The sequence below is a fragment of the Myxozyma melibiosi genome (assembly GCF_037950935.1).
Source record: "Myxozyma melibiosi strain Phaff 52-87 chromosome Unknown BZA70scaffold_3, whole genome shotgun sequence".
NCBI classification, from domain to species: Eukaryota; Fungi; Ascomycota; class Lipomycetes; order Lipomycetales; family Lipomycetaceae; genus Myxozyma; species Myxozyma melibiosi.
This window is the reverse complement of record NW_027042917.1, coordinates 444,556-461,749: the sequence shown is the minus strand read 5'-3', so window position 1 is coordinate 461,749 and position 17,194 is coordinate 444,556. Positions and strand designations below refer to the sequence as shown.

General features: G+C 48.8%; 6 protein-coding genes across 6 annotated transcripts; 4 read left to right on the top strand and 2 right to left on the bottom strand.

The window, feature by feature from the left end:
* Window positions 1-234: 234 nt before the first annotated feature.
* On the top strand, window positions 235-6,849 carry BZA70DRAFT_288585 (uncharacterized protein; the record flags this gene model as incomplete). The annotated part of the gene is made up of 8 exons (XM_064914045.1): window positions 235-519; window positions 581-844; window positions 1,961-2,996; window positions 3,061-3,202; window positions 3,260-3,819; window positions 3,870-4,007; window positions 4,064-4,530; window positions 4,609-6,849. The coding sequence occupies 8 exons, from the start codon at window positions 235-237 to the stop codon at window positions 6,847-6,849; spliced, it is 5,133 nt and encodes a 1,710-aa protein (XP_064769233.1).
* Window positions 6,850-7,049: 200 nt separating this feature from the next.
* BZA70DRAFT_126806 (Hsp70 nucleotide exchange factor FES1) lies at window positions 7,050-8,396 on the top strand. Its single transcript, XM_064909538.1, has 4 exons — window positions 7,050-7,236; window positions 7,315-7,446; window positions 7,522-8,289; window positions 8,347-8,396. The coding sequence occupies exons 1-3, from the start codon at window positions 7,156-7,158 to the stop codon at window positions 8,257-8,259; spliced, it is 951 nt and encodes a 316-aa protein (XP_064769232.1). The 5' UTR covers window positions 7,050-7,155; the 3' UTR covers window positions 8,260-8,289; window positions 8,347-8,396.
* A 276-nt stretch (window positions 8,397-8,672) lies between these two features.
* BZA70DRAFT_126724 (ORMDL family-domain-containing protein) lies at window positions 8,673-10,263 on the bottom strand. Its single transcript, XM_064909537.1, has 5 exons — window positions 9,937-10,263; window positions 9,572-9,684; window positions 9,362-9,510; window positions 9,209-9,305; window positions 8,673-9,143 (listed from the first exon to the last, which is right to left on the bottom strand). The coding sequence occupies exons 1-5, from the start codon at window positions 10,097-10,099 to the stop codon at window positions 9,087-9,089; spliced, it is 579 nt and encodes a 192-aa protein (XP_064769231.1). The 5' UTR covers window positions 10,100-10,263; the 3' UTR covers window positions 8,673-9,086.
* A 523-nt stretch (window positions 10,264-10,786) lies between these two features.
* On the top strand, window positions 10,787-12,817 carry BZA70DRAFT_275996 (mediator of RNA polymerase II transcription subunit 1-domain-containing protein). The gene is made up of 3 exons (XM_064912237.1): window positions 10,787-11,230; window positions 11,293-11,868; window positions 11,925-12,817. The coding sequence occupies exons 1-3, from the start codon at window positions 10,812-10,814 to the stop codon at window positions 12,658-12,660; spliced, it is 1,731 nt and encodes a 576-aa protein (XP_064769230.1). The 5' UTR covers window positions 10,787-10,811; the 3' UTR covers window positions 12,661-12,817.
* A 73-nt stretch (window positions 12,818-12,890) lies between these two features.
* Window positions 12,891-14,188, top strand: BZA70DRAFT_255972 (transcriptional regulator TACO1-like protein). Its single transcript, XM_064910796.1, has 3 exons — window positions 12,891-13,312; window positions 13,402-13,591; window positions 13,662-14,188. Exons 1-3 carry the CDS (start codon window positions 13,030-13,032, stop codon window positions 14,134-14,136), a joined length of 948 nt encoding a protein of 315 aa, XP_064769229.1. The 5' UTR covers window positions 12,891-13,029; the 3' UTR covers window positions 14,137-14,188.
* On the bottom strand, window positions 14,189-16,844 carry BZA70DRAFT_275993 (transcription factor STE12). Its single transcript, XM_064912236.1, has 2 exons — window positions 14,934-16,844; window positions 14,189-14,879 (listed from the first exon to the last, which is right to left on the bottom strand). The coding sequence occupies exons 1-2, from the start codon at window positions 16,742-16,744 to the stop codon at window positions 14,420-14,422; spliced, it is 2,271 nt and encodes a 756-aa protein (XP_064769228.1). The 5' UTR covers window positions 16,745-16,844; the 3' UTR covers window positions 14,189-14,419.
* Window positions 16,845-17,194: the final 350 nt, after the last annotated feature.

The window sequence follows — 17,194 nt, the reverse complement described above, 5'->3', positions numbered from 1 at the left end:
ATATCTTACATTCAACAATAACCTAAAAACCCTACAAAAAGCCACGTGACCAGCCTGATTGAAAATCAGGACATCACAACGGCGCGTCCCAGCACCGTCCAAATAATCATTCTACTCTCGTGTTTCTGTCTTATGGAATCTTTCGACTTGCTGTTTTCTGCTTGCGAATAGGTATTGTTATATTTGCGGATCTCTGGTGCGTCAGTTTAATCTTGCAGCTCGACCAGTCGTGAGATGGAACCGCCTGCTCCTTCTGCTTCAACTGCTGCCCAGGTCACCGCCGCTTCCACAACAGATGACGCCCGGCAATCTGACGCGCAGAATGGAGTCACGGTGACGCAGGTACCATCAAGGACCTATAGCGACTTTAGTGTTTGCGTTCCGATCAGTCACCAAGATCCAGACGCGCGGTCGTCAATCATCGCCTCCAGCTCTGCAATCTCCAGAATCAAACGAGTTCTACACTGTTTTAAGAATGGCGAACTCGAGGCTGAAACAGTAAACGGGATCCGGTTTATCGTATGTTTGTGCTCGGTTTAATGTCACTTTTGTACACGACTCATTTTTCACGCATATATAGCTACCGCAGAGTCAGATCCAAGATTACGAAAACGGGCCTGAGGCTCTCCAAGTATACACTAATCGTGCGAGCAGGGCGGGTCCGAAAGCGAAACGAAGCAAATCAAACTACGCGACCTTGGGCAATCTTTCCTATCTTGATGGCGGCGCACATTCTGCCGGAAGTGCAAGAAGTACACCTGATTTATCTGATCTAGAGGTGTCGGCGAAGACATTACTGGAAAAGAGATCTAGATCTAGCGCTAGCAGTAGTAAGGCTGGATCAGTAAGTCTCACATCCACCTCAACAGGGAATCATCGACAGATGAGCGTTGATCAACATGAAAGCTCCGATGGATACGAAACAGGAGAGATATCTTCCTCAGATGATAGGCCTTTGAAGTATCGCAAAGGTCTGCTGGATTTAGATTCAAATAAAAGGAAACGGCGTACGAGTGATGGACTCTTTTTCAGCCCAGTTGATTCGGAAGATTCATCTTCTGCTGATGAAATGCCTCTAAAGTATCGCAAAGTGCGGCTGAGTACCAGACTAGGACGAGGAGCTTCAAATGCAAGCACCGATTTATCAGACAGCTTGGACGAATTTGAGATGGAACGATCGTCTTCAGAGAATAAGGGAAATTCCACAACTCGGGTGGGTGTTGGAGCCCGTAGAGCGCGACGAACTACCTCTCGGCGACTACTTGCAAACAGAAAAGCTGGTTCAGTTCACAGTGATGAATCCGATACACCTGCTGATATTGACAGACCAAAGCAGACGGCTAAACGGACAGCATCTGCTCTGACAGAACATGGTCTCAAAGTTAAGAGGGTGTTTGCACCCGCAAATCCTCATTCGCCATTTGTTGCTCGACATCTTACATACTGTGCAGCATGCTCCAAGCCGGCTGACAACTCTGAAGGCAACCCACTGGTGTATTGTCAAGGATGTTCATTTTCTTTCCACGAGCAGTGTGCGACTCTGAACAAGAAAAATCATGTTGTTCGAGTCACTCCAAGATTATGGGTTCTCCAATGCAGACTCTGCATCTCCGATAGTAAGAGTGAGAAAGATGCCTGGACAAATATCTGCTATGAATGTGGTACTCCTGGTCTCAACAGTACAAAACTTCTGACCTACATTCCTCCTGCCATCCACCCACCATTGGCAACACCTGACACCCCTGATGGCACTCCACCTCCTGAAGAGGAAACAATCTACAATGCTGATTTGTTTGATGCTGGAAGACTTCTCTTGCGTTGCTTGAAATGCCAGAGGGGAGTCCATTTTGATCATCTTGATCCTGAAGCACAGACCCCCGACTTTTTCTGCCCATTGTGTCGAAAGTACACGAAGAACATTCATAGTTTGCTAGCTTGGCGTCCTAAATCATACAATCAGGAGGAGAAGGCTACTGTTGATCTCAATGACATTCCTGGATACGAGAGAGAGTACCTTGTGAAGTTTGAAGCAGATTCATATTTCCATCTTCACTGGTTACCAGGTGACTGGACTTTAGGCTCTGTCAGTGGGCCTAAACTCTCATTCTTTCACAAAAACCACCCGATTGCAGAGTTTGATGAGTCAAAAATCATCTCTGAGGATAAGAAGATAATTGATTCAGTCTTGGAGGTCAATTATAAGGGTGGCAAGCATTTTCGTCAGATGGGATTCAGATCTGAAAATGCAGCACATTCAGCTATCGATCAGGTTGAAGATGTACATTCAAAGTACAAGGGTCTAGAATACACAGAGACCTACTGGGATTCACCTCCTAAACCATCTGATATAGCCTATTATGAGGCATTCCAGAAAGCCTATAATAAGTATATCAGAGGGTTTTACGTTGAGCCACCAACAAACGTGAAGTCTCGGATAACTGCAGCTCGCTCAATACCATTCAAGAATCTCGAGTTTAAGAAGCAGCCTGCTTTCATCGCAAATGGAAAATTGATGCCAAATCAGTTGGAAGGACTGAATTGGCTGTACTACAAATGGCATCAGTCTCATAATGCAATCCTTGCTGATGATATGGGTGTGGGAAAGACAGTTCAAATTATCAGTTTCTTTCTGGCATTGTTCAAGAAGCACAGAGTCTGGCCATTTTTGGTTGCTGTGCCTCAGGCAACAGTCCCCAACTGGATCCGAGAGCTTGAAAAGTGGGCCCCAGAATTACGTGCAGTAGCTCTCTATGGTGGCAAAGAAATCCGCAGAGTTCAGAAGGATTATGAAGTCAATGTGACCCATGATCCCAATGCCCTCAATTGTCATGTTATGGTTACGTCTTTCAGTTCTGTATTGAGTGAAGTTGGTTTTTTGTCGAAATTCAGGTGGCAGGTTTTGGTTGTGGATGAGGCACAGAGGCTTAAGAGTGATAAGAATCAGATTTACGATTCTCTGTTGAGACTCAATGTTGGCCATAAAGTCCTTTTGACCGGTAAGGCTGTGATGTTGTGGAAGTGTTTTGTCTTATTTTTGTGACTGACCGTGTGCTGTTCTAGGAACACCACTGCAAAACAATGTCCGCGAGCTCTTCAATTTGCTGCAATTCTTAAACCCTACAAAATTTGATGCAGATGACATGGAACGGAAATATGCTGATTTAGATGAAGGTGCTGTCAATGAGATTCGTGACATTCTAAAGTATGTTTAGTCAGTCGGTTATACTTCTTTTGGTTTGCTTTCTCACTGTGTATGTAGGAGTTACGTTTTGCGTCGTACCAGAGAAGAAGTTTTTCGTGAGTTACTTCCAGAGAAGGCAGAGATCATTGTCCCTGTTCGGATGGTACCACTCCAAAGGCGTCTGGCTCGATCACTGCTGGAAAGAAATTCCTCAGTGTTGAAGGCAATTGCCAATGATGCAAAGATTGGCAGCACAAGTCTCAAGCATGTCTTTCTAAGTCTTCGCAAGTGCATGTGTCATCCGTATTTCTTGGATAGGAATATTGAGGAAGCAACCAATGATTCCAAAGAGAGCTTTGCCCGATTAACATCTGCTAGTGGCAAGCTTGAATTGCTTTCGAAAATGCTTCCCAAGCTTATTGAGAAAGGTCACCGTGTCCTGATATTCAGTCAGTTTCTTGATGTGCTCACAATCTTGGAGGATTTTTTGTATGGGCTGGATATCAAATATGTGCGTATGGATGGCACTATGAGTGCTCAAGATCAGCAGAGGCAGATTGACCTGTTTAATGCTGAGGGATCTGAGATGTCAGTCTTCTTGCTATCTACAAGGGCAGGTGGTGTTGGCATCAATCTCGGTGAGTTATTTATTTTGGCTTGGGGATGGTCCCGTGCTAACTTCTACTAGCTACTGCGGATACTGTTATCATATACGATCCTGATTTCAATCCGCACCAGGACTTGCAAGCCTTATCCCGTGCCCATCGATTTGGTCAGAAGAATAAGGTTCTTGTCTTCAATCTCGTTACGCGAGGCTCAGTCGAAGGTAGGTCTTTTTATCACACTTGTATTGATTGTTCATTGATACTAATACTGCTGTAGAAAAAATCTATGAAGCTGGCCGCAAAAAGATGGCGCTAGATCATCTTCTGATTGACAAGATCGCGCTGGAGACAGATGAGAAAATCGATACACAAGCAATCTTGAAAGCCGGTGCTAGAGCATTGTTCGATCCTATCGACGAGGAAAAAGAGAAGAGTCTTGTATACGACGATGCAGCGATCGAGAGACTCTTAGATCGCGCACAGGCAGATGCTGACAGCAGTGAATCCGAGTCAAATGAAAAAGAGTCAAATCCATTTGGTTACGCAAGAGTCTGGGATACAGGCGCTGATGATCTTGTGGATGCACCAGACGCGTTATTGGCTGCGGCCGAAGATGCGGCGAGTGATGATTCTGATCTTTGGGAAAAGGTATTGAAGGAGAGGGAGCAGAGAGCTGCACAAGATCGACAGTTACAAATGGAGCATTTGGGACGAGGAATGCGTCGCGTTGCATTATTCGGATCGGTAAGTTTTTTTCGCAAGTCTTTTGTTGGGCGCTTCTTTGAGTGGTTATTGACTGATGCCTGCTTTTTCAAAATACAGTATAATCAGGATGAGGGGCCAGTAGAAGCGGAATCAGCAAAACAGGGTTCCGGCTCAGAGTTTGAAAATGCTGGATCGCCCGCATCATCAGATTTTTCGGATGCTGTGGCTGATCCTGAAGATCTTCAATCTGTTGGTGTTGTGCCCGCAATTGAATCTGCTCCTCCTTCTGCTCCTGCTCTTACTTCTGCTCCTGCTTCTACGCCTGCTCCTACGTCTGCTCCTACGTCTGCTCCTGCTCCTACAGAAGCTGATACGCAGGCCCAGGCTGCCTGGGAACAGGAACGGCAGCAAGCACATACTCAGGCTCTGGCACGTGCTAAAGCTCATGCTCGAGTTAAGGCTAAAGCTGAGGCTAAAGCTGGTGCTAAGGCGGCTCCCGATCCGGCGGTCGTCCAGATGTATGCCCAGGCTGAGTCTCAGCAGGCTCTGGCTATGAATACTATGCTCAACGTTCTGCCTCCAGAACAGCAGGCTCAAATTCGGCAAATTTTGACTCCGCGTCAGCAGGCTCAGTTTCAGCGGGCGCTTATTCGGGCTGAGCAGGCACTGAATCCGGCTCAGCGGGCTGAAATTGAGCAGATGCGTATTGGGCTTCAGAAGTTTCAACATTCTCTGAATCCAGCCTGGCGGGGTCATATTCAGCAGCTTCTGTTCAAAACCAAGTTCTTTGAGCAGGGTGTGAGTCGGGCTAACCTTTCTGAGATACAGGCTCTGACTCAAGTCTTGACGGGGCTTTCATCTCAGCTTCTGGCTCTATCTGGGCCGGCTCCCAATTCTCCGTCTCTCTCCCAGGGTGGAAATCCTTTATCCACATCTTCCTCGAGCGATCCTGTGGCTGCTGTGATGTCTGCGTCAGCGTCTGCTCAGAATGTTGTTAATGCTCAAGCTCCGCTTCAGGCTCAGGTGCAGGCATCTCCTCAGGCTCAGGCATCTCCTCAAGCTCAGGTCCAGGCTCCTGGCAATACTCAGGGTCAAGCTCAAGCGTTCACATTTGCTCCCGTTCATACTCAGTCTCGGTATCAGGCTCCCACTGAGCCTCAGGCTCAAGCTCCGGTATTGATTCCTGCTCCCGCTAGTACTCAGGCTCAGTCTCAGTCTCAGTCTCAGTCTCAGTCTCAGCCTCAGGCTTACACCCAGACTCAGACCCACGCTCAAGTCCAGGGTCCAAATCAGGCATCGGTTCCTGCACCCGCTGGTGCTCAAGCTCAAAATCAGACTCAGACTCAGGCTCAGGGTCCTGATCAGGCGTCGATTTCTGCTCCTGTGAATACTCAATCTCAAGTTCAGGGTCCAGCTCGGGCGTCGATTCCTGCTCCCGTCAATACTCAAGCTCAGTCTCAAGCTTACACTCACTCTCACACTCAATCTCAGGCTCAGGGTACAGCTCGGACGTCGATCCCTGCTCCCGTCAATACTCAAGCTCAGTCTCAGTCTCAGGCTTACAGCCAGACTCCGACTCACGCTCAAGTCCAGGGTCAAGCCCCGGCGTCGCTTCCTGCTCCCGTTAACACCCAAGCTCAGGCTCACACTCAAAAAGAGTCTCAGGATCAGGCTCGGGTGTCAGTTCATTCTCTTCTTAATACTCAAGCTCAAGCTCAGCCTCAGCCTCAGTCTCAGTCTCACGCTCAGTCTCAGGGTCCAGCTCGGGCGCAGAGTCCTGCTCCTGCTAATTCTCAGGCTCAGGTTCATGCTCCCGCTCAGCAGACTCATGCTCAAGCACCGACTCATGCTCAAGCGCAGGCTTCGGCTCAGGCTTCGGCTCAGAGTCAGGCTGAACCTGCTACAGCCAGCTCGTCTTCAAAAGAGTCAACAGCCAGTGTGACAAAGACAGCGCCAGAGCCTTCAGATAGGCAGAGATTTACTACAGCGACACTAACAGTCGAGTCTTATATGGCATTACGAGATCGTACATGGGAAATGCTGAATAGATCGATGGGTGAATACGCCTATCGCCAGCCGTTTCTCTGCGATGGTACCCACACGACACATGCACCGGGCGAATGTCCTATGCGTACGATAGTGCCAGAAGTATGTCCGCTTTGCGACCGAGTGCATTTCCAATCGGCGTGTCCGAGACTGATGGACATACGAGAGCTTATGCATATACTTGAGCTGGTGGAAAACTCGCCAGAGGATCAGAAGGTGAAAGGGCCGGTTCTTCAGTTGTTGCGCATTTTGTATGCACATTTGTCGAAGAGTTTGCATGAACTTGTGGCGAAGCCTGCGGGTGCGAAATAGGTTTCCTACGTTGGTTTATAGGAGTTTGTGTCATTTTACGTGTTGTTGTATATGTTACGAGATGCTGGTGAATATCCACCAAAAGTTGAATTGAGAAGTTGGATGGATGATGTCAGTAGACGAGTAGAGTTTAAACGGCATAGAGTTCTAGAATGAACGTGAAGATTCTGCTGCATTGGGAGCAAAACCCGCGCGGCGCAATATATTTTTGCGAGTAATTGACGATTTCCAATTTTACTTATTTCCTCGCTATTGATATCTTGTTTTGTTTTGCACAAGTACAATTTAATTCACCTATAACTAATAATGGAGAAACTACTAAAGTGGTCGTTGGAGAACTCGAACAACGCGTCGGCTGCTCCTGAGGATAAGCGTCAGAAAGCACCGGTAAGTCGCGGATATCACCTCTGTTTCCTCTGTTCTTGATCTGAAGTAATTTGCTGATTGATTATATCTTCTATATAGGATGCGGAAGTGTTGGCGCAGCTGTTTGGACAGCCTGACGATGCGTCGTTGATGAAGGAGGCTATGAATGTTATTACGGATCCGGACGTCGATATCGAGACGAAGGAGACTGCGTTTGATAATTTGGAGATGGTGAGTCTTTTCTATAGCGTGAAGATTGCTCTCTTCGTAGGTGAATGAAACTGGATTGCTAACGTGTGAATACAGTTGGTTGAGAATCTCGACAACGCGAATAACCTCGAGTCATTGAATCTCTGGGCGCCGCTGATCGACCAGCTAATCAACCCATCGCCTATTCTCCGCAAAATGGCCTGCTGGGTGATTGGCACCGCAGTGCAAAACAACCCAAAGTCGCAAGCAGCGCTGCTGATGTACCCGCAAGCTATTCCCAACATCCTCAACATTGCGCGGCGAGATGTGTCAAAGGAGGCGAGGTTGAAGGCCATGTACTGTCTTTCGTCCGCGATCCGCAACCACGAAAAGGGATACGAATCGTTTAAGAACGCGGAAGGGTGGAAGACGCTGCTTCAGATCATCAAGTCGGAAGCCGAGGCGAAAGTGGACTCGGCCGAGGTTCCGGAAGACGAACGGCATCTGTACGAGACCGACGCTGATATCCGTCGGCGCTCGATTTTCCTGCTGGCAGGTATTATGGCTACCGAGCCTTTGGCGGATAAGATCGATATCTTGAGGTCTCTGTCGGCTGTTCCTTCTTTGCTGGACTTGTTGCATGTTGAGGGGTCTTCTTCTGCGATTGAGAAGGTAGTTCAGGTTTTGCTTGTGATTGCAAAGTCGGAGGCAGGATTCACAGATGAGGAAAAGGAGGAGATCAAGAAGGGACTCGAGAGATCGAAGAAGGAAGGGTTGTTGGATCTTGAAGAACCAGAGACGGAGAATACAGAGCTTATGGCTGAATGGAGACAGCTCGAGGAGGCTATTAAATAAACAATCGGTGTGTTTATGAGTAAGAGTGCTGTACGATATGGTTGAGTTTGTTAAATAAATATTACGATTTTGACGTCTATAAGATAGAAGGTTTAACCGCTCATCTTTCATACGACAAGTCACCCGATAGGTTGATTTCAGATGTATAGTTTAAGGAAAGCAGAAATATGAATGCCAGCTAACAAACGCAAACCAAAAGACGACCTAAAGACCCCATTATACCCCCCGAAACATAGAAACACATAACAAACACAAACACATAATGAGAGAGATTTTTCGAAATAAAAAGAAAAGAATGAGGAGATGAATCACAACCACTAAACCTCCGGTATCCACTTTCTTATCCCATAGATGAGCGTACTTCATCTTCATATAGGAAAGTAATGGACTAAATAAAATCAAGCTGCGCGCGATGGAGTCGCTTGGTTGCTGGCCCGTTATTGCATCCACAAATTTTGCTTTCATAAATCACCACACGACACAAAAATTGATTGAGTATTCAGAAATAATCTGACAATCACTGAAATGAGTGGTGGGCTGCAACTGCCTTATTAGCAGCGATCGTAGCACGTGCGTCGCTGTTATCAGTTGCATTTTGCGTAGGAAATGTAAAGAGAGACTGTTGTAAAGTTCACGGAATAAACATTAAAGTAGAAGGGTCTGACAAGGTGCTGAAAACTTCGATCCAAGCGTCCTATCAGATCAGGACATCAAGGAGAGTTACTGAGATATGTGCGCGCAAAAAAGACAATCAAGGATAAAACAAAAACTGGAAATCGATAAGGAATAAATGTAAAAGCGAGTGAGAAGGTCCGGAGGTAGATGGGCTACGACTCCCTGGTTGACGAGAGGACCTCGGGAACTGTCAGTCGCATGCGATGGCTCTGTACGAAGATAGGTGGTTAGTATGCCAATTCAGTAAAGTAGGATCAGATTTATGGGACCGTACACTAGGCAGCTTTGGAATCACGACGCAGAGGCAGGCGATACAATTCAGCACAAACATTCCGAGATCGTAGTGAGTGTAGTGAGTGGAAACCAGAAATCTATATGCAGTGTTAGCTTTAGAGTCTCTTGCGATTATGATATGGAACAAGCTTACAGTCCGATGGGAACTCCGAGCAGGAATTTTTTGGTCGGAGTGTACTGGTCGCCATCGTCAATTTGCTCCCACATGTTGAGGTTGTCGTAAGCGCCGCCGTTGAACTCGAACGGTATTCCGGTAACGTAGTGAAACATTATGTATGAACCCTGTCGAGCTGTTAGTTGAAGCTGAAGAGAATACAAACAGTAACTACGATTGGATACGTACGACAACATATGAGATATTCGTGAGCGTCCAACTTAACTCTTGCGAGACGCCTGGGAGGAGGTCGTAGAAAATCTTGAGGCCGGCGATCAGCACAAAGTGAATGATCCAAGCGCCTAGAGAGAGCATGATTAGTATATACGAGTCAAGATTCGTTGTTTAGATAGAGATCAATGTAATCCGGCATGGCTTTGAGAATAAGGACTAGTGGAGGGGGAAATCGCCGACGGAGGCCATGATCCGGCGGGTTGCAGACACACAAGGTGAGAATCAACGCCATAACACGCTGAAACAGTAGTCTTGCACCACCACAAATCCAGAAAAACAGAGATCTCTTAATACAACATACTATCAAGAAATCAAATTACCTTTGTTATGGACCCAGTTGGCGTTGAGGTTAGGCAGAGCAGCCTGGTCGATCTGTTCTTCGATAGTCTCTGGTTGAACGTGGGAAATAATACTGGAGGACCGTCGGCGGCGCTCCTCCTTGTTTGCGACCACAGATCCAACAGCGGAAGAGTAGGTGGACATGGTATGAGCAGGGATAGAAGGCGATAATGAGCAGATACGGTGGATGAAGGCGTTGAATTAGAAGTGCGGGCGACAGAGAGTGAGGGAATACAGCGAAAGTTGTTATGAGGAAGATACTCCGGCCAGGTCAGCACAGACGGCTGAGCCACTATCAAACAGCGGTGATGACTAATGCGCCACAATCGCACAGCTGCCGTGCGCTTTATGCATCACGTGCTCGGACTTAAATCGCAGCTCTCGACAGCTTTCGACTGCTCGCGGCCCTGCTGCGCGTCTCTCCAACTCCGCCGCGGACTCTGCTCGTCGTCGCTCCACGGCGACAGCTGCTGCTGCTGGTTGAGCGCACTGCTGACGGCGCGTTTGATAGTGGCGTCCTCTGCCGCGGCTCTGTATCTCAGTCAACGGACGGCCTCTACGCGCACGTGCCTCATATCTCATAGAGCCGTGGAGGGAGCGCCTGGCTGCGAGAGAGACCGCACGCATTTTCTCACTCGTCCTGCGCTTTGCAGCTGATCATTCTTAGCAGTATTGCGACAGATACTACTGCTTTTTATCGTACGAAGGACCGCCCGCGCTCTGCTGAGCTGCGCTCTGCTGCTGGCATCAGAGCATCGACACAAACCCCTTACCAACGACGACCCAACCAAACTGTAAACACATCCAAACCAGCACCTGCTTCTCCGCGCTATTATCTACACTCCAGAAGCAGATCATGGCAGATTCCCCCAGATCCTCGCCGTTCAATTTCAGTAATTTCAAGGACTTTAAAGTAATCTCCTCCTCCGAAGTCACGCCTTCCGGCACGCCAGACAATTTCCTAGGCGTCTCACCCGCGCAACTTGCCTCGTTCTCCCCATCAGCACTAGACGCGGCCACGAACGCGGTAGGAAGCTCAGCGACAGTACAGCTCAATGCGGGCCCGGGATTCGGAAAACAGCCCGCTCAACGCGACCGGCTGACGGACTTGTCGCAGCTTACGCAGTTGAATGCGGGTGAGCGGAGGCCGGTGTTTGGAAGAACAAAGAGTGAGATGCTCGAGCGGAGAGAGATCGAGGAAGTCATTGATCTGATCCGCCAGCGGCCTGGAACTATCTCCGAGGCTGGCCTTGCTCGTCTTGCGAGAGCGAATCAGTATGTTTGCTACTTTATCTCACGCGTGTATCACTTGCTGGACCTAACTATGACTTCAACAGACTAGATTTCTTTGCAGACGACTACGACTGGGGAAAACGTCTCACACTAGGCGGCAAGATCTCGGTCATCGACGTCGATCTGCAGTTACCTAGCAACAAAGTATCAGAAGTCATCTGCACCCTTACATCCAGCTCAAGCGGTCCACAGCGACAGACCGTGCTGTACAACAATCTCCAGGAGCCCACGCTCGATTCCTTTGCGCGCAATGTCGAGCGATTCGCACGTCTAGATCGACTTTCGCCGGGTCCAGAAAAGCTCGCGGCAGGGGAGTCGGATAACTTTCAGATCATCGAGAATTTATACAAGACCGCTCTTGCGAGAATTCATAAGCACGAATGTTCCCTCCATCTAGATCCGGAGAGCGAGGGCCATGGACTTCCGGTGATTGACGACGACGGCGTGCTCGGACTTTCTATCTGGTACTGGTCTCGTCAGCACAAACTCAGCAATGACTCGTCGACCACATCAAAAGAGAAATGGAGAGTTATAGTTGAGATAGATACGGGCCGGTCAGGAAGTGGCTGGGGTGTGTTGCAAAACAATGACTATATCGGCAGCGATATAGTGAATCCAAAGTAAGTCCTTTTTTCTTTCTTCATTTGCTTTTCACGCTGACCGTATCTTCTATTAGTGGTGGTATAAACTGGCAGGAGCCGGACTACAGTAACCTCGAGGACCAATCCAACGGATTTGTCCTTGTGCTAGACCCGCCTGTCCTGATCCCATACTACGACGCCGCGATTCTCGATCCGAACGGAGAAGCAGAAGCAGAAACGATTCCAACTCTTGAGGGAACAGAGTTCAAATCACTCTACTCGCGACGCACGATCTATGACCGGAACGGAGACCCGATCGAGTACGGTTTCAGTTTATCATCTGCGCGGATGCCAGAGACCCGAAGAGTTGAGAAAATCTACATTTCGCATCCACGACAGATCCAATCAGTTTTCGAGATCCTCCGGCAAAGTATCCGCGTGCGTTCGTTAATCGACAGCGTATTCCATCAGCGGTATCTGGACAGCAAACCCTCGCACGGCAGCACGCCCAGTCTCGAAAGTTTCCTTCTACGGTCAAGCTTAGTCTCGCATCCAAACTCAATGACATTCCACATCGAATCCCCATACGGCAAAGCTCCAAAGCTAAGCCTGCTTCTGCCAACCAAGGACATGTCAGTCTCTGACTGTCGAATTTCCTGCTTCACATTCGAGATTGGCCGAAACGGAACGATTAAAGTCAAGAGCTCGTCTGTTAACGAAAACCTGGAGTATGCTGGAAAGCGTGAGCTTGAGGCGGCGTTGGAAAATGGTTTGAATGTTTCTGAGGATCTGGGGATTACGGGTCATTGGCTATATGAGCAGATTCAGTAGTGTTTCCCGGTCTATGTTTTTAATATGTCTTTTTCTGGAGTTAGGGTGGAAACAAAAGTCTTTGATGATTTTTATTCTATAGACATATAATCATACAATATATAACTGTATAATAATATTCGTTTGATATCAATAATAATAAAGTAGTAAAATGCTCAGGCTGCGTTCGAGTACAGACGAAATGGAAGCAGAACCCAAAAGCCGCACAACCATTGAAATTCCAATGACCGCGAAATCCGAAACTTCGCCTCGAAGAAACCTGTTTTATCTTCAACAGCAGCACCGTTTCTTCTTCCTCTGCAGTCAATCAGACCTTTACGAGAAAAAGGCTGAATATATATCAAAAACAGAAAGCAGAAAAGCAACAGAATGGCTTCAATCAGCTTGTTTTCAGCTCGCGCAGGCTTGAAATCTGCAAGCCGACACCTCGGACTGTGTCTCAGCTCCGAACTCGCACCACGGCCGGCTGTAGCTCTGTTTCGCCAGCAAAGCGACAGACAAACCAACTCGATCCGACAATTTTCAAACACGAGCGGAAGGCTGAGTGGGCATAGTAGATGGTCGACGATTAAGCATGGCAAGGCTGCGCACGATTCGGCGAGGGCGGCGATAGCGACGAAGCATAGTCGACTTATCATCTCTGCTGCTAAGAGTATGTCTCCGCGCGTTTCTATTTACTTATACCACACTACTCTTTATTCGTGTGGTTTGACTTACTAACGTGGTTTTGTGATTGAATAGTTGGAGGCCCGGATCCTGAGAACAACCCGCGCCTGTGGAACGCCATCGAGAACGCGAAGCGCAACCAAGTTCCGAAGAAGACAATTGAAAGCGCCCTGCGACGCGCAGCCGGCATCAGCGATAAAGACGGAAAACAGCTCGAGAGTGTAACATACGAGGCTTCCGGGCCTGGAGGATGTGCTATAATTATGTATGTCCCTTTCCTCGCTGGATCTTAGTGGTTGAGAGTGTTTTTGGCTAATGCGTGTTGTGGGATATAGAGAAGCATTGACGGATAACAAGAGCCGGACTGTAGGCTTTGTACGCAACGCGTTGACGAAATCCGGCTGCAGTCTCGGCCCGAGTCTGTTCTACTTTGACCGCAAGGGCCTCATCCGCATCGTCAGACGCACGGGCGACAACGCGAGCGAAATCGACTTTGACGAGATCTTCGAGCACGCGCTCGAAGCTGGCGCAGAGGATATCAAGCTCGTCGAGGATTACTTTGAAGAAGACGATCCGGACCATGGCAAGCCTGTGTACGAGATCGTGGTCGAGCAGGCTGAGACGGCGAAGGTCGCGCAGGAAATGAAGGATTCGTATGGTTATGAGATTAAGGAGATGGGGATCGAGTATATCCCTAAGGAGGACAGTGAGATCGAATTGGATGAGGGGCAGGAATTGCTTATGCAGAAACTGATGGGTCTGCTGGATGAGGTTGATGAAGTTCAGGAAATCTACACTAACGCTAAATAAGACTTTTGCTTTCTATTGGTGAACTTGGACTATGAATAAAATAGAACTGGTATTGTATATATATATAACCGCGCATAAATTTCAAACTATGTACTTTGTGAAAATCAGGCAGACAAAACGAAAGCTATTTCCGAGACCAACATATATATAAAAAAATAAAAACATAATCTGCAATCGCGGAGCAACTATCCCAATAGACAAAGGAACGCCAAAACAAAACAATTTCTATCACCCGATAGAACGAACCCGGAGAAAACTTTTTGCACTACGCGGCCACGACAATCTAGTACGCGCTGTCGCCATACTGCGTATATGCGTCCAGCCGTTGCTCGTCGTCCACATACTCGGCACCACTGTCGCTGCCTGCCGTAGGACGACGCATGGAAACTCCGCTCTCATAGTCCCCGTCATCATCTACAGGCGAAGATTCTTCCTCGACTTCTCGGCCGTAGTACATCTCCTGCTTAATCTGCTGCTGGTTCTGCAGTCTCTGCTGCTGCTGCTGCTGCTGTTGATGATGAGAGTGGTGATGGTGGTTATGGAAAGGTTGCTGCTGGAGTTGCTGTTGCTGTTGCTGCTGGCGTTGGCGAGCAGCAGCAGCAGCGGCAGCCACTTGGTCTTCACTGAGAACAGTCATTTTATCGTGCGTCCGGCGATGCTGCGCAAGATTATCTGATCTCGAAAAGCCCCTGTTGCAAATCTTGCATTTATAAGGCCTTTCATTTGTATGTGTCCTGACGTGTCTAGAATATAGTGTTAGCATCGGCAGTAAAAAATAAACAAAAAAGCAAACAAACCTCTTCAAATGCTCGAGGCGAGCAAATATCCGTCCACAAGAAGCAACAGGGCACGTATGCGATTTCCGCCCGCTGCTGCCAGTGCTAGACGCTGACGTAGTCGCGGCCATCGAGTAGGGACCAGCACCACTATCCTGACGCTGAACCTTTGTCTTGATCGGCCCACCAGCACCGCTACCGCTATACCGCGGCATAGTCTTGGGGGATTGAAGCGCCATACTGTACTGATAGTCGTACTGCTGCTGCTGTTCGGCCAAGAGATGCGGCGGGAGCGAGTGTCGGTCGACCTCGTTGTAGTTTAGGTACTGCGAGTAGTCGTCACCCATGTACTCACCCGCATTGACGTAGTCGTCCTCTTCCTGCAAAGACTGCACCATGTGCATGTGGTTGTCATGCGCATGGTGGTGCCGCTGCTGACCGACATAAGGACGGCGAACGGCATTGTGCGAGGGAAGGATCGTGGGCTCTGAACGCATGCTTCCGGCCGAATTGCTTGACAGAGGTCGGCTGGAAGAAGGCATGTCCATGGGCACATATCTCCGCTGATGCTGTTCTCCGACCAAGCCGCTCGAGTTGGGCACATGGTGTGGGTATGGCTGGCCGGACAGGGAACGACGACGGCGTTGCTTGTAGACAGGAGATCCCCCGAGCAAGCTAGCGCGCTGGGCCATCATAGGGTTCGGAAACCTCTGTCTGCCGTCCGCCATCTGGTTCGGCGGCATAGCCTGTTGGTGGTGGTGCTGGACAGGGTAGCCCTTTGAGGGGTAGTATGGAATGTTGTCACCGGTACCGTACTCTGACTCGTCGTATTCGGTCTCGTACGTATTGTAGTATGGGGCGTCGATGTACTGCTCAGGGAATGGCATCGAGTGTTGCGTATCAGGCGTCATTGGCTCGAAATTTGACATACCCATACGTACATCAAAGGGATCATCAAGAACCGAAGAGTCAAAAGAAGGGGCAGGAGATGCCTCTAACTGAATCTCTCTTCGCGCACGCAATATGTTCTGAGGCACCACTTCATGCAAGTCTGTAGGGTATGCGTTCACCATACTCAGCTCCTCTGCAGGCGATTCCATCAAATCCGTCCGCAAAGCTGCCAGTCCAAGGGTCTGGGAGTTAGGAGGAAGAGCAGCCAGTTGATCAGCTGGAAGGGAGTGGATGGAAGTTGGAGCGGTCGGGACCGGAGGTGGCGCCATATTCCAGGCCGGGTCAGGAGCACCCATGTTGTAAGAGTCCAGCATACTTTCGGCGTCTATAGACGAGGTGGCGGACTGCTGGAGAGCCTTCATCAGCTGCTCGAAGAGAGTCTGATCAGGATCATACTGGAACGAGAGGGCGGGCTCTGACACTGCTTCGGTGGTAGCCTCCTGTCCCATACTCTCGCGCTTGAGGTCGCGCTCGAGCGCGTCGAGGAATAGTCGGTCATGAGGTACACTGAACCAGTTGAACACCTTTTGCTTCTTTTGAGTCCGGATACAACTGTTCTTGTACAGAAGCTCGAGAAAAGTTGACTTTGGTTCTTCCAGTAGGGCGTCGTCGTTGCAAGGTTTGAGGTTCCGCAGGTCAGAGAAGATTCCTTCCTCGAACTTCTTTGGGTTTTTGATCGGCCGACCAAACGCCTGGAATCTGAAGGTCAGGCAGCGAACAATGTCGGTGCCGGTGATGTAGAACACTCCTTTCCTATAGCAGAATTGTGTCAGTAGAGCGTTCGAGTGACAGAGGGGTAGATAGGAGACGCACCATAGAACGCAGGTGACATATTCCTGGGTTGGCAGCTGGAAACGGTTGAACATCTCCTTTGGCATCATGCGCGCAGGAGCACTGGCAAGGAAAATCTTGACTGTGGATGACGGGTGTTAGAGATGGGGCATGTTGCACAGAGAGTAAAAAAGGCAGCATACGTTTGTCGACCTCCTTGAGAGCGTTCATTGTGTCCGGAGACAGCAATTCCTGGGCTTCGGCAGACAGCATGAAGGTCTCTGGTCTGGTCTCTGATACAACTGGAGTAGGGGTGACGCTAGCGGAAGCGACGGCGGCGGGATTCTGACCGGCGTCAGGCGGAGTGGCGATGGAGGTTATAGGATGAGAAGCGAGCATTGTGAAAGACGAGCACGCCGGAAGAGATATATAGATCTGGAGGAGAGGGAGCTGAGATGAGGCAAATCAGAGTGCCCGGGACCGGAGAACGGAAAATCTAATAGAGCGAGACCGTGTTCGATATTAATCCAGCACGTGGTTGAGCTGAATTAAGAAATAAA